Source organism: Panulirus ornatus, chromosome 53 (assembly GCF_036320965.1).
Source record: "Panulirus ornatus isolate Po-2019 chromosome 53, ASM3632096v1, whole genome shotgun sequence".
Classification (NCBI taxonomy): Eukaryota; Metazoa; Arthropoda; class Malacostraca; order Decapoda; family Palinuridae; genus Panulirus; species Panulirus ornatus.
In genome coordinates, this window is record NC_092276.1 from 937,974 (window position 1) to 954,453 (window position 16,480).

At 38.6% G+C, this 16,480-nt stretch overlaps 2 protein-coding genes across 4 annotated transcripts in view; both read right to left on the reverse strand.

Moving 5' to 3' along the window:
* The window catches only part of LOC139765149 (NAD-dependent protein deacetylase sirtuin-3-like), a 120,304-nt gene extending 111,004 nt beyond the window's left edge, over positions 1-9,300 (reverse strand). For 2 of the 3 annotated variants that reach the window (XR_011716588.1, XM_071692343.1), the window contains exons 1-5: positions 8,800-9,300; positions 7,425-7,537; positions 4,430-4,552; positions 3,696-3,850; positions 2,432-2,548 (exon numbers count right to left, since the gene is read on the reverse strand). Coding sequence is in view for 2 of the 3 variants with exons in the window: in XM_071692343.1 (XP_071548444.1) it covers positions 2,432-2,548; positions 3,696-3,850; positions 4,430-4,552; positions 7,425-7,537; positions 8,800-9,299 (1,008 nt within the window). In the remaining variant the exon portion in view is untranslated. Of the gene's footprint in view, positions 1-544; positions 2,315-2,431; positions 2,549-3,695; positions 3,851-4,429; positions 4,553-7,424; positions 7,538-8,799 lie in introns of those variants that run through there. The other variant, XM_071692341.1, reaches the window with a different exon arrangement.
* A 1,717-nt stretch (positions 9,301-11,017) lies between these two features.
* Positions 11,018-14,118, reverse strand: LOC139765150 (uncharacterized). The gene is made up of 4 exons (XM_071692344.1): positions 13,962-14,118; positions 13,038-13,132; positions 12,381-12,488; positions 11,018-11,949 (listed from the first exon to the last, which is right to left on the reverse strand). The coding sequence occupies exons 1-4, from the start codon at positions 13,966-13,968 to the stop codon at positions 11,770-11,772; spliced, it is 390 nt and encodes a 129-aa protein (XP_071548445.1). The 5' UTR covers positions 13,969-14,118; the 3' UTR covers positions 11,018-11,769.
* Between the last annotated feature and the right edge of the window lie 2,362 nt (positions 14,119-16,480).

A 16,480-nucleotide genomic window follows, 5' to 3' on the forward strand; every position in this document is an offset into this window, starting at 1 on the left:
GGTGTGAGCTGTTAGGGAAGTGGCCATCCTCTAATGATGATCCGAGAGAGAGAGATAGACAGATAGATAGATAGATAGACAGACAGACAGCTAGACAGACAGACAGATAGACAAAGACAGGAAAAGAGAGACAGAGAACTGGAAACTAGAAAGATACCATCCAACCACCAATATTCATCTATGAATATCTTTTCATCCTAGAACCCATTCACACACGATGCATCATCTACTAAACAAACCCCTAATGCATTATAAAGCCAATGGAGCCAACCATACCAAAAGTTTCACAGTATCAAAACCACTCTAAGCAGCTTATGACCTGTCACCAACTTGGCAACATTCATACACCATTAAACTCTAACAACTTGTTATAACCGTAATAAATGACTTCTTGGGGCAGAGTTTCTAGTATTACCAATATGATAGCTACTCAAGTCCCAGTCATATACCAAAATGTAATAAACTATATTACACATATAAATGTGTATGAATTTATGCGACTGTGCCATAATGCTGGATGTAAAAGGTATAATTAAAGAACATATTCATTTTTACCTAAAAAATGTTTATACATCTTACATAAATACTAATTTTTCATGCTTGTTTGCTATTTCCCACAGGAGCAAGGTAGCATCCAGGGTAGATGACTGAGCCTTATATGTAAAAAAATTCTCATTTGGCTCTTTTCTCTGTTCCTCCTTTTAGAAAGAAATTCAGGAGGGTAGGATTTTCAGCCACTCACTCTTGCCCCTCTGTCACTTTCTGTGACATGTAAGAGACACATGGCAGTATTCTGCCTCCCCTATCCCTAAACTGGAGGTGGATGGATGAAGTGAAAAAGATTTTGAGCAATCAGGGCCTGAACATACAGGAGGATGAAAGGCATGCAAGGAGTAGAGTGAACTGGAACAATGTGGTATACTGGGGTCCACGTGCTTCAATGGACTAAACTAGAGCATGTGAAACGTCTGGGATACACCATGGAAAGGTCTGTAGGGCCTAGATGTGGATAAGGAGCTGTGGTTTCGGTGCTTTACACATGACAGCCAGAGACTGAGTGTGAACAAATGTGGCCTTTTTTGTCTGTTTTCCTGGCACTACCTCACTGATGCAGGGGATAGCGATACTGTTTTCCTGTGGGGCGGGGTAGCGCTGAGATTGGATGAAGGCAAGCAAGTATAAATATGTACATAATGTATATAATGTCTGCATATGTGTATGTATATGTATGTATATGCTGATACATGTATGAATGTATATGTATGTATATGCTGATACATGTATGAATGTATATGTCTGTATGTATGTGGGCATTTATGTATATGTATGTGTATATGAGTAGACGAGTCATTCTTCCTCTGTTTCCTGGCACTACCTCACTGACACAGGAAACTGCAGTTTTATACAATAATTAAGAGTAATAATAAATATATATATATAGTTCCATGGAACCACCTCATCACCATCCCATGACATTATAGACCTAAGTAAGCTACTATGTCACTGAATTTCTATGAATTAGCATCAGCTGACCTGGAAGGAATAATAATGGTAAAGAAGGGTGTATATGTGTGGATACACCTAATTCTGAGGGGCAAGATGGTGTTCTAACCCTTACTAAGAAGATGCTACCTCAGATGCTAATGGGGTTCTGTCCATAGTTATGAAAAAATCATTTCAAGGTCTCCTGTACCTACAGCAGAAAAAAAGAAGGCTACTGAAACAGCAGATCAGTGAAAGTATTATCACATAGGACTATCAATAATAAAATCAAAAGTACATTCTCCAGCATATCTAATTGACACTTTCAACTTCAATGAATTCTCAATGAATAGCAATACTGTGTATCAAATCATACCAAGAGTGAGCTGAAAATTGATATATCTGAGGAGCATCAGTTGGTATACTATATAAAAAAGGGAAACCTATAACTGAAGTCACAGTCTGTAACTTGATATCCATGTCAAGTATTCCTGGATATTTCTCTTCATGCTACATCACCTAACTACTACTCAAAACTTTATAAGTCCTTGCCTAAAAGGTCTTTACCTATTGCAAAGAAGAATACTGTCTCTGTTACTATAATTCCATATCATTCCTCACTTCTATGATTTTTATCATATTCTTGTTGAAGATCTTTGAGTTTTTCTTCCCAACCTAATGCCTTTGCTAATTTCATTACATTGTCTCTGAGGTCACCTGTCAAAATAACATCACTGGCACGACTCCCAAAGCTACCAACCCTGTTGAAATTTATCAGCACTCTTGGAGTCATTGATCCTACAGCATCTGCTATTCCAGCAAAGGGGTACACCTGCAAAGTATGGAGGACTTCAGAATCTTTACAAAGTAATTCACACCGTATGCTTTTTAAGTTAGGTCATCTCTCTTACAGAAACACAAGAAATTAATATACAGTAATAGTAATTACCTCCAGTGATGTTCCAATGACAAGAAGAAGATCAGTGAAGTGAATGTAATTGTGGTAATTCCAGAAAGGCTCTGGAAGATTCTCACCAAAGAAGACAATATCAGGTTTCACTTTACCCTGTGGATAAAAGAGCATTTTAGGTTTAATTTATGCAATTATTGACTGAAGTGTGAAGTCAGCAAGACAACAGCACCTTGAAAAATCATAAAACATGTAATATGTTTATACAAATTAGACTCCACAGTTGATTCACTTTTATTCTGGTACTTTATTTGGAGTTAATACCACTGTAGGCAGAGAATGCCTTAAGAAGTATTTGAGAGTGTTGGAGTGATACTTGGAATCACCTTATACCATTTACATAACTTAAGGCTGTCTCTTATTGAAAGAGTCAATCCTCCTCCTCAGTCCTTGCATCTGGAATATGTCTTATTCCATCCAAAAATCATCAGTAAATTATGGCAATCAACCTTTTGTTTCACCAATCTACTTAATTTCTGAGCTTGCCAAGAAAAAGATGGCCTGAAATGAGGTGTTGCTTACAGGTTTAACCAAAAGTGTAGCTGTCTCTGCAATGTTAACCATTATCTACCCGTTCTTCATATTGGAAGAGGCAAAAATAACCAGTTCTGTAAATTTTAATGTTACTGCTCTTTTAAGCAAAGCTGGATGAGAGTCTTATGCAGAGATATCTTTCGATTGCTTTCTATGCACAGAAATGAGTCTCCACATACCTCTGAGGATCATTCAGGACTTATATTCCTTCCAACCCCCTTTGATAAATGTTGCTCATGTGACCAGATGAAAACAGTAATCATTAAGCTGTTTAGAATAAATAAAGCCTGAATAAGCAGTGTATACAGGCAAAAACTGGTGATTTTAATGAATTAGTGGGTGGTTCATCCATAGACTGATAAATGCAAAATGTCTAACGATCCTTAAAGCTATACGAAATATCACAAGTTCAAAACAATTTTTAAAACATTCAAAAACAATCTAATTCTTATCTTCATATCTCTATATAATAAACATTCCTCATTCCTAAATCAGCGAAGAGAATGTCTGATAATACTTCTTCATTAGTAACAAAAAATTTCTGAGCATAGCTTAAAACATATAAATGTCACAAAGTTTACAACTCCACAGATCAACAAGAGGAAGAGCCTCTAGCACAGTCAATAAGAAAGAGCATCTCTTGTTTTTAAGTAATCTAACCCAAACTAAATTCTTCCCTTATTGATTAAACTGTCCTGTAGAATCTTACCTTACAGCTATTGGATTCACACATGACTGGAATATCTCCATCTAGGATGGCTTGCTTAACTTTCTTAGCATCGTGCATCTTGTAACACAGGGTACATGATGCTGAAGCAAAGGTACCATGAGATTCCATAAGCTTTGCATCAGGTATTCCTGCCACTGGAAACATCCAAAGGAGAAGACATAATCATCAGTAATCTTCAACAAAGGTGAACAGAAAATGCTAAATTTGATGAAACATTAAAAAAGTGATATCACTAAGTGGGTGAACAAAACTGAGATGAAGCATGACAGAAAAACTGAAAATTAAGGGAAGCTCTCAGCATGAGTCTGTATATTATGGAGTATAGGCTAAAACAAGGACACAATTTTGCGGTGAAGGATAACCAAAGAACATAATTGAAGTAACTGAAGAAGAACACAAGCCTCAGAAACAAGAAACTAACAGACAAAATGAAATACAATTTAGACACTTTTTGTAATACTGATGGTATCAAGTAAACAATAACTGAAAACCACTTGAAAAAGGTGTATAACAATATAACTGAAAAGTGTACAGTATCTTTCTCAGCAAAATTTATATCTGTGGGGACTTTTCAGACAAGCACAAGATGCAGGGATAAGACATACTTCATGATCATAATGGTATAAGATTTTGAAAAGGGCAACTATACTGCTGGAGGAGGCTTCATGTGTGAAGTAATAATATATATTATCAATATACAAAAAAAATCTTACATCTCTCTAAACCATCAATGTTCTGTGTGTAAACCATCTGGAGTTTTTCTTCTTCATGTAGCAGTCGCAAAAAGTGGTGAGTTTCATTTGGTTTGTAATTCACTCCAGGGTAGAGATCTTGGGCTGGAGAGAGAAAAAATTTATATAAATGTTTAACACAGAACTACCATTTGTGTTTTTAAATATCTACGAGCTTCAAAATCTACCTTTTTCTACGGATATAAAATACTTGTATTTCACCGCAGTTGTCCAACTCTGCTTTCATCTCACACAATGCCCTACTTAAAATAAATAATGGTAACATAAAAAAACCTTGACACATCCCTTTCCATGTCATACTATTCACTCTAGCAGTTCCCCCACAACCACAGAAGTGTAAAGATATCCCAGTACCCAGATCACTCTCCTTAGTCTTAAGGAACTAATCATCTGCACAAGATCTCTTACACCACATCAATGGTTATGATATAAGATAATGAGAAGATGCAGTGCGAACTACCACTGCTGAACAATCACATAGCATGTACTAAAAAGCTAAACAGCCACCAGGTCACTTAACGCTGTTTATCTTTGGTGCCAGCTCACTCATGGGGCAACAAGGAGCTCACCTGTTTACAAACAGTGTGAGCTGAACTCTTAAATGGACATTTTTTTTTTTTGAAGATATATTCTGTTAAGTAATGCTGAGGGTGAGGGATGGCAGGCCCATGGACTTTATGTCACTAGGGAAAAATCTGGCTCAGATTAAGTCCACTGCTGCTTATAAAAAGATACAATTCATTTTGCTGAAAGAATTTGATAAGGTTAAACCAGTAAGTTCTTTGGTGCATAGTTTACAGATATATAAAGAGCTATACTTCTTTACACATTACAACCTTAAGGGGCAGCCTGATATAATCATACAAGACTGAGAAGCCAAGAATGTTCAAGAGGAGGAGCAGGAGCTGGAAAGAAAGAAATTTTCTCAAAAATTAAACAGTGACAAGAAGGTCACTAAGACAATTTTGCTGAGATACACTGTGAATCAGCCCATCAGTGTGCTGGTAAAACTCCCTCAGGTACTGGGGGTAGCCAGGAGTACTGTAATAAATTCTTAGCAATGAAGTGATCCTGCACTGGGTAAGACAGGTGACTGACTGGGTCAAGGTAGGACAATGAAGATATATTTCAGAATTGCTTAGGTGTTACAGGCATCAGAGATATGGGCATGTGAACAGAAGGTGCACATCTAGGAGAAGCCTGAATGATCCCCTCTGGCGGAAGGCCTTTTGACACCGTGAACATTCAAATGGTTTCTCTCCTATATGAATGATCACATGGTTCTCTGTACCACTCTGGAAGGTCTTTTAACAATATGAAAATTCTGATGGCTTCTCTTTTATATGAACATTCACATGCTATATTAAAGGAATCTTCAAGGAAAGGGTCCTTTAGCATTGCAAAAAACCTTTTCTCCATATGAATATTCATGTGCCTCATAGATTAATCTGCTTGGAGAAGGTGTTTTAGCACTGTGAAGTCATGTGCCTCACTAGACCACTCCACCTGAAGTATGTCTTTTGGCACTGTTAATATTCATGAGGATTCTCTCCTATAAGAATAGTCATATGCTCTACCAGAATATTCCTCGAGGAGAAGACTTTTGACAAAGTGAACATGTGAATGGCTTCTCTCTGAGTGAACAATTATGTGCCATATCAAATGACACCCTAAGTAGAAATTCTACCTGCAATTCACATGGTTTCTCTCCTACACAAGTTTTCATGTGTCTCACTAACTGAATCAACTGAGAGGTCCTTTGATACTGTAAACAAGTGGCTTCTTTCCTCTATGACCTCACTAAATCAATCTTCTGGAAGAAGACTTTCAGGCACTGTGAATATTCATGTGGCTTCTCTCTCACATGAACAGTTATGTGCCACACTAGACCACTCCTGTATAAGGTTTTTTGGTCCTATAATCAGTTAAGTGGCTTCTCTCCTGCATAAACAACAATATGCTCCACTAGAGTATTCCTCCAGGGGAGGAATTTTTGGCAATCTAATTATGTGAATTGCTTTTCTCCTGTATGAAGAATCATATACCACATAAAATGGCTCCTTATGGAGAGTCTTTTGGCACTGTGAACATTCACTGGGCTTCTATCCTGTATGAACAGTCATGGTAATGAACGAACAATCATGTGTCACAATAAATAGGGTTTTCTGCTAGTGATTGCGAATAATAACACTCCTCACCTACTAATAAAGGTGATTTTGAAATTCCCAATTCAAATTTGAATGGATTCAGATGAGGCATCACAGGTGTCAATGGACCTATCATTGCCACTGATGGATAAAGAGAGTGAATAACTTCACTTGAATAAAACAATTGCATCACAGGTGTCAATGGACCTATCATTGCCACTGATGGATAAAGACAGAGTGAATAACTTCACTTGAATAAAACAATTACAGGATCACAATTATTACAAGGATCACTCTTCAAGTTCATGCAGAAGGATAATGGAAAACAACAAAGTGAAAAAGATCACAGACATGACAAAGCTGCAGGACTCAACAAAACATGTTCAAAGGATTCTTCAGAGGCACTGAAATATGATGACGCAGCAACGATATAGAGATGACGCATTAACTGTAAGATTAATATGCTGTAGATTTCTTGTTTTAATCACCTTTTGTGTGCAAAGATAACTAACTTGGACATTGTATGCCTGCCATAAAGTGAATGGTGAGAAGACTGTCAAACATATATAGACAGAAAGGTTTACGTACAGTTGAAAAAAAAAATAAGTGGAAAAAACTGCTGGACAAACAACTATCATACATCACATGTCCATGCTTGCATATGTCTGTCAACTACACAGTATGCAAGTTTCTCAAAATATGTAGAATGAGCTAATAGTACAATCTATTCTAAATACTTCCTACAAATTGAAAATACAGCTGTTTCATTTTTCATAACTACAGGTACTCAGCTTAAAAATTTAACTAACCTAGAGTGAAGAAAGGTCGAGGATCCATCATAAAGAAATTGATGTCAAAAATGGCTTCAGGATATGGCAGATTATATTTCTGAAGATTGTCATACAGACCAGTCCCTGGTGACCTGTAATAGACCAGACAAATCAACACAAACAGAAGAAGAATCAACACCTGAAACACAACCATACACACACAATGGGACCCAACAATTGTGAAACTCCTTTCTTATTCAGTGAAATAGGTTATAACAATGTTATAAGCATGAAGCAGAGTGCATTTTCTGCCCAAATCATGTTGCTCTTAACAAAGAAGATGGAAGATAGATCATGGACAATATAGTTTATATTATATGAATTTACAGTTTCTTCTCTAATCTTGTTCGGTATATCTTCATCTCCATCACTACAGAATTTTTCCGTCACACTTTAAAATTGCTTCTTACTTTATTGCTATGTCCTGTTATTAATCTTTTACTTGCAGTTTTCAAACATTAAAATATCTACTTCGTTATATCATTCAGACGTCTTTATCATGATTCTTTCTTCCTTCCTACTCTCGTCCAGAGTGGGTAATTCCATGATTGCTAACCTAACATTACTGGACAGCTCCCTCACTTCTGGTACACTCCTTGTTATCCAGCAATGAACCTGCTCCAGCAAATCAACACAATCCATCAGACAGGATGACCAAACTATATTCAAAATGGCACCTCTTAATTTTTGTGTAATATGACATCAAAAGAGATGTGCTGAGACTGGTTATCTATGAGATGTGCTGAGGCTAGTTGTTCATGAGATGTTCTGAGACTAGTTGTTCATGAGATGTTCTGAGACTGGTTGTTCATGAGACATGCTGAAACCAGTTCTTCACCGCTCTGCTTATAACCATCAATGGTTCATTACACACCAACCAGCTTTGAGAATAGCCGGTCCATAAGAAACGGTGATATGATCAAAAGCACTGATGTCAGAATCCTCAAGCACCTAGAGTGAAGTAGGAACTAATGCACCCATAGTGTCGTAAATAAAAATCCGTAACAACATTCGTCAAGTTGAAAACTTGGGTAAATTTCATCTGTTAGGGAAATTCAAGCAAAGCATTCATAGATTCTGTTGATTTCTGCAAGCATTTTTCCTACATTATCATTACGTACCCCACGTTTTCCCTGATTTTCATCGCCCTCACCACTAATTTTACTGATCATCACCCTTCCTACTACTGACTTATCTGCTACTGTTATAAAAAAAAAGACCCAAAAGTACACTTTCACTTCTTTTATCCACACCAAGCACTAAACTACAAAACAAAATCAATTTATACCAAATATTTCTGTTGCAGACCTAAGCTGACATGCTACCTTAAAATATGTTCTATCTTATATCCTACCTAAAGTCAGGAATGCCTGAAGCAGTGCTTATCCCAGCCCCAACCATGACCAGAATATTATGGGTCCGCTCTTTGATAAACTTTGCCACATCTTCAATCGTTTTTAAGGTGGGTAATTCTTTATTGCCAGACGATGATAAGGACGACCAAAATCCACAGTTACGGATGGTCTGCTCATAATATCGTTGTAAACCAGAGGACGTTTTACAACAGGGCTGGCATAAATGAGGGCTTCTAAACTGCTTCTGTGGAGAGAGATGGGGTGGCCACTTCTGCAGCAGTGAACAAATGTTTCTTCTGAGGAATACTTGACATCTAACTCTACTGCAGAGATGATAATGCTTGAACATACTTCCTGCGATCATCAATACGTCTGCACAAAATACTCTTAAGGTGGAAAAGGCCGAATTATATCTCACAAGCACACAAGTCTCTATTATACCAACATACAACGGTACTACTATACTACAGCGTTTATATAAACATCGCAAAATGTACATTCACCTATAATCCTACTCATCATAGACTGATCTATTCATACATATGTAATGAAACACAATATACATTTTCACATTTTGGCATCCATTTGTTTTGCTAATCAGTATATACAGTGTCCGATCAGTGTCTCAGGTTCAGGCTTAGTCGAATAACACCCTTAGGCGTTGAATATTGTTCTTTGGCGTTTTATTAAATCAAAAAGCCTTAAAAAGGAAGAACATGGATATCGGGATATTTTTCCGTAACCTTAAACTTACCCAACATAGTGTGAATCTAAATGTATAATGGAAAAACATCGCACTCGTGCTAAATGGGAGATTAACCAATCCAAGGAACATTATTAATCAATAAACAGTTTACATATTACCATTAACTGAGTTATGAGGGTTGTGAAATATGAAGGCTGCGGGGATTTTTTTGTGTGTGGGAGAAGGGTAATGCTCTGAGAATTGCTAATATATTTTGTGAGAGTTATGAATAGTTGTAAAATATATATATATATATATATATATATATATATATATATATATATATATATATATATATATATATATATATGTTTTTGGTCCTACATTATTTTGTTGGTTGTACAGGACGCTGGCAAGCTATTGCACGAATGTTAACTGTTAAAACAATGGTTTTTTTTTTCTTTACAAATAAAGATAAGGATTATAGGCTCACCAGGGATTTCTCACGACTTGAATCAGCCTTTGCCATCTGTACGTCAGTCTGACTTTCATAAAGTGCTTTGAGTACTCCTCCTCCAGTGGTGGTGTTGAACGGTGTGATGTTCTTAAGCTTATCCACACACACACACACACACACACACACACAAAAGAAGGGGAATGAGGTAAAGACCCTAATCAAAATAGTATGTAACTGGAAGACTTAATGTAAATGAGAAAAGGTAATATTTGGCGACGTGGTAGAGAAGGCGAGAACAAATGTGTGTTCCCCGATTGGGTAGCTAGAAAAAAAAAAGAAAAAAAAAAGAAAAATGACGACCCTCTGAACTGTTATCAGTCCAAATGGTAACCTCAGCACCACCATCAGATTCCACCTACCAGCCAACCGCCCATTGCTTCCGCTCAACCCCCACACCACCTTATGCACACATCTTTTCCCTCGAGACAGAGGCTTCCCTTAATCTCCTCCTCTCTCAGTCGATTTACCTATACGGCGCATAGATTTTATCACTTTCAGTTTTATTGATCTACATAACCATCGGCTGCCGGGGATTAATGCCAGGAGAATCCTTGGCCATTATTCGACCACAATAAACCAATGAACAGTAATAGATTAGAAACCAGTCGAAGGTTCTTAAATGCCTCTGGCAATCCAACAGTAGATGATGGTGACAAGCTGTGTAGATACTCTCCTTCAAAATGGACTCCCGTAGTGTACCTGTCAGCGTTCTAGACCATGTCTCATTCACGGGCCGCCCAGGGTCGAGCGCATAGGTTCGATTCCTTGTTGCAGCAGTCGGTCCACAGTCAACCCAGCTCTTCATCCACCCAGAAGGGTTGGTCGGTCGATAAAATGTGTTGGCAAGTACCTAAGGATATATAAACTCAGACTTGGCATTGCTTTTCCGAAGGGCATCCCCACCAGATGAGTTAAATCAAAGCCTAACAAACATCAATAATGATTATTATCATTATTATCATCATCATCATCATGAGTGAGCCAAGAATTAAAGGAGAACAGTAAAAGCCATTCATGCATTTTTCAAAGTGCCCGATGTTCATTTTTGTACATCTTTTTTTGATTTTCATAAAGATGGCATCATAAATAGCTGTCATATACTACACAGAATCCTTATTCCACATGCATCATGATATATCATTACTCTTAAAGTTAAATGATATGGATAGAGTATGTACACATAATTGGCATATTATCACAAGTACAATTACCTCAACTGCAAAGATATAAACCTATATATAAACCTGATATCACAAAATCTTAATAACATCATAAACCTGAGTTACAAATATTTGAATAGTATTGAATGTGTCATTTCCTACAGTACTACCTTACAAGTCAATATATATTATGTACACAGATGGCAGGCAATCAACAAGTGATTATAAATTCCTTTGTGTGATCATACGTCATTTGTTGTCCCGGGAAGTAATGACCAGTTGAAATAATTTACCCCTCTATGTCTTAATTGATTGGAGTTCATTGAACATTATACTGTAACGTTCACAGACATGAAATCATAATTAAACGATATATACTGATGAATTTAAGCCACATTCCTCTGGGTGAGTGATTATATATGCATCTATATCTTCACACAGGCCCCTCCGTCTGAAGCCTCGATGGCAAAGGGCAAGTGTCCCTTGATACAGTGTCAATGGTAGAAAGGAGGATAGATTTTGACTATCAACAAGGTCATTGTTCTTTTTAAGACGAAATATATCTGAGGCATGGTTGACCACAGGGACCTCCTGGTGGCCGTGGTGGTTACCAGTGATGGTGACCATGATGATGGTGACCATGGTGATGGTGACCATGGTGGTGGTGGCCATGGTGGTGACCGTGGTGGTGATGATGGTGGTGGGGACCCACAGCCGATTCCACAGCCATGCCCATGGCCATACCCATGGCAGCAGCTCCCAGCGTTCCTCCAACGCCTCCATGATGCTAGGGGGAAAAAAAAGAGTAATAGGTCACAAATATGTCTTAAGAAACAGCGTTGGCATATCATTTATATAGTAAAAGGATGGTAATAAAATCTAAAGCTCAGATATCTTGGGTGGGGGAGTAAAAAAAAAAGTGGACATTGAATTTTGATGAAAAAAGTTCAGAAATTTGACATTAACTCTGAGCAAAAAAAGCTCAGAAATTGGATATCAGTTCTTTGTAAAAGTTAAAAAAAAAAAATATGGCAAATAAAAAAAAAAAGTGGATAATGATTTTCAGCATGAGAAAAAAAATACGAATTTTACCTCAACCTGTATTGAATATCTAGACTTTACGCATACTTAAAGACCAGGTGGTAATACTAAAATGATATTCCAGTGAATATCATTTTAATAATACCAGTCATGACTTCCCTCAAGGGGGTAACTTACCCTTTCCTCTACTACCACTGTTTCGTGGACGACGACAGGTCTCTGAGGCACCTGCTGAACCACGATCGGAGGCGGTCGCTTTTCCTGGATGACAACTTCTACATTAGGCTGAAATAAACATCATATGATGACTGGAAAGTATATGATGAATGATGCAGTTTTAATTTAACCTAACGACTATTGTTATAAGTTAACGGGATGGAACACATGGGCCGCATTTTCAAGAAAAAGCAATGTAAAGAAAAAATGGAGAAATCGTTAGAAATTAGTAATAAATCTGTTGGTGAAGGCTTAAGATTAGGATCCTAGGGTTGTAGAGTCAAACTAGGTAAAAGGAATGATGGACGCTTTTGAAGAGAGGGGTTCTCGACGAAAATATACCGCTTTACTGACGGTGATACAGGCCCGTCAAAGTGACTCCTCACTCGCTTTATGAACAGCTACGACTTAGGCAACTTATAAAAGAAAATGAGGCAGAGAAAAGAAATTCACACGAGCATATTTTTCACAAAGACCTGGTCAACATTGGGCTATGACAATGAGCTGTGGTAAGAGAATGCCACATAGTCACTCAGGCCAACGGGCCGCTCTTGCTGAAAAAGGATTTATCATTATCACACAACATGGAACAACAGGCAACATTACTTTAAATCTTACCGCCTGTGGTTGCTGAGGATATGGCGGTGGAACAGTGGGTGGCTGCGGAGGGTATGGCTGCTGAGGGTACTGGCCCGCAGGGTATTGTGGATAGCCTGCCAAGAAAATGATACGATAAATACTTGTCATGAAGAGGCTCCATGCACAACCAAAGACTATGCAGACATACAAACCACTTTTGCTGTGTGTTGCTAGTTATACTCGTAGAGATACATCATGCTCAGAAATCATATAAGCTAAAAACATCGATACAGAATGTTATCATCTAAAATTTCTCTTTATGATTACACTGTGACTTCAAGGACTTCCAAACATTCCCTTATGATAGTCTTCAAACTGAAGTGAACAACATTTGGCAGCGTTGTTATGATCATTTCAAAGGAAGGCCTCAAGAACCCAAATAACTAGATCAGACGCCTAATAAACTGGAGACTGGCTGGGAGACCGAAGACTGACTGGTGATGAACAATTAAACATCTCGTTGAAAAGAACGGAAGCAGAGTCGCGGGAGTCCACGAAGTATTATAACCTTAAACAAAATGAGGAGTTCCTCCAGGGAGTCCCCTTCCCCAACATGATGGAATTCAGGAATCATGTAGTGTTCGGTGAGAAAGAAACATGGAATGTTAGGGTATACTTCAGACACAAAGACAGGCTCCATTTGCTGTTTACGATTTCGCGTTAATAGAACGTGGTGCGTAGAGGGGTTCTTCAAGATGATGGCATGAGCTGTACAACGAAGGTTATTATAAGGCAATGCAAGTCACAGAAAACTAATCTCAACATTAAATCAATAAAAAAAAAAAGTTTCTGGTAATGTTGCTCTTGGCGTGTATGAAGCCAGGGTTTTGCGCAGAATTCGCTCCATCCACGACACCGATAACCAAAAGTTCCATGGCTGCCTAAAAACCTTTAGCGTCTTACCTGACATTCTGTGATAGTCACGGAGCCTGGAGGAGAGAGGTGGGAAAGAACAGCTGCTACTGGGGGCGTCCTAGAGACAAGTGAGCGTGCCGGGGTGTAGTTCCTCCCGCACCGGCTGTCACAAGTCCAGCAACGCCCCACTGGTGACAAGCACTGTCCCTCCCCTGTCGCAGTTGGGGCATTATCTCGTGCTTACTCATCCTTCTCTCACTCCTCGCCTCGAACATTCACGCTTTAATCAAATCGTGGATAGAATGATGGCTGTCAGCAGAAATCAATTCCGTTTTATGTATATATACTTACTTCCTAATCCATGAGTCCCTTCTATCTTTATGAAGCATCTGCAGCACTCAGGAAGCTGGCCACGTCCACCTATCTGAACCACAGATCATAGAATGTTGTGTGTGAGCGTCAACATGCAGGGCAATTGAGAAGTTAAGTGCTTGGTGTTTTCTGAATGGTAGTTCCATGGTGGGCATGATCTTGGGATATGCTGAAAACGGTGTTTGTAGTGTTTCAATGGTAATTGATGTCCAGCAGAGTAATGGGGAGAGTGTGACTTGTGTTTTCTGGGGAGTATGGGTTCTAACAGGGGTATGCACGGTGGGCTGGAGTTTACGAGTGAATTGGGAGGCAGGTTGTTCTGTGGTTGCCGGGTTATTTCAGTGCTTTTATTTTGGCTTTGTGCTATTTCGGCGGTGGGGGGCGATGTGTGAGCAGAGGTCAATGAAATGAGGCAGGGGTAAGCTTTTTAATTATACCTGGGGGTTTGGGTTGGAGGAGTCTAGTGCTGATGGATAGATTTGTGAAACATTGAGGTAGGACTGTGTTGGAAGGAGTATCTTTTTCATTGTGAAGGTGTTCAGCGTTTGTGGCTGGCTGTTAGGCAACCAGTGATTGTTCGAAATGCACCATTTTGTGTGGTTTGCAACCTTGTTATATTTGCTTGTAAGTGGTGGAAAACCAGGCAGTTGAGGCATAGTTTAAGCGGAGCAGATGAATTGTTTGAATATGTATGATGTTAAGAGATTCTTTTACTTATCCAAACCAGGTGCCAGTTAAGTGTTCTCAGGGTATTTAGTTTGTCTTCCTTTGGCGCTGATGTTTTTGGATGGGGTCAATGTCATGTGTGGAAAGTATGTGATGCTGTAATACGGAGGGTGTGAGGATGTACCTGGATTGATATCTGTCTGAGGTTAAGACTTTTGTGGAGATGCAAGCATTCTTTTCTGGGTGAGCCATAGTTGCAACTGTGTAATGTAGTGCCATATGTTTGATGTTGCTACTGTGGTGTCAGGGTGTTGTGATCGTAAGGTAGTCGGCATTCGAAAGGAAATACATGTTGAGGAATTCCCTGATGTGATGGGGTATCGCAAATATAAGTATTCACTCCATGTAATTCATATTGCGAAAAGGGTGACATTTTGAAAGGGTCACTTTCCTGTGATCGTCGTATCACTTGATGAATTACTAGTTATCACATGCCTCGCGGTATCGCTATCTCTGGCACAACAGGAGCCGCACATTGTGATTGAGTCACGTGAGTGATAACAAAGCACAACACCGAGGTATGATGTGGCTAAAGTAAGGGTGGGAATGGGACATCCACTACGTGTACATGTTTGCACAGTGCTGCTTCAAGTGACAAGGTAGGAAGGAGTCTTACTAGCCTCCTGAAATATGGCTGGAATTTTACTAGTCTCCTGTGACAGGGATGGTGCCTCTGCTGTGGCAGGGTTGGAGACTCACTAGCCATATAATGGGACAATAGCCTTAGTAGCCTCCTGTAACAGGGCCAGTCTCAACATTCTCTACCAGCAACATGTTCTGTGACAACTGAAGCTGCCAGACTAGGGTTTTTGTGCTCAAAATATATATCTTTTGACCATGAAATCTATAAAGTGATAAAATCTCATGGATATTCTGCACCTATCACCACAAAAAAGATATCAAAAACCTAAAACCATTAATATGCAATCAGACATTTTGGCCTCCTATGAAAAATACATTAGATTTTTTAAAATTTTAATACTTTTATTTCTACTGTCATTATTCAATTCAAATTTGATTTAAACCATTCTCTTTAGCATTCCATTAGTACATATTCCATGGTAATATTGTAACTGCAGGTATTGCATACTGGGGTATGTTCCTTCTCCATTTGGCGGCCATGAGTTTACATAACGTGAACAGTCCCTTAGATGACAGAGATTCTTCTTGAAAAGGCGATTCCTACTGAAAGAGAAAGGCCATACTTCAACACCTTAGTAGTTTCTTTTTCTTTTGATCTTCAAAGCACCATTTAGCTTATCATTTGCATACAACATAACTGATATAACTCATATATAGATAGGTTGATGTAGCTGTTTCATCCTTGCTAAATACTGCTGTTTCATTACTGCTAATACCAACATGTCAGGGACACCACCATAATCCTAGTCTTAGGCTTTAAATGAATTCTTACAATCCATTTTCAGACTTTTTGAAATTTGGGGTACATTGGAGAAGAGTGTGACATA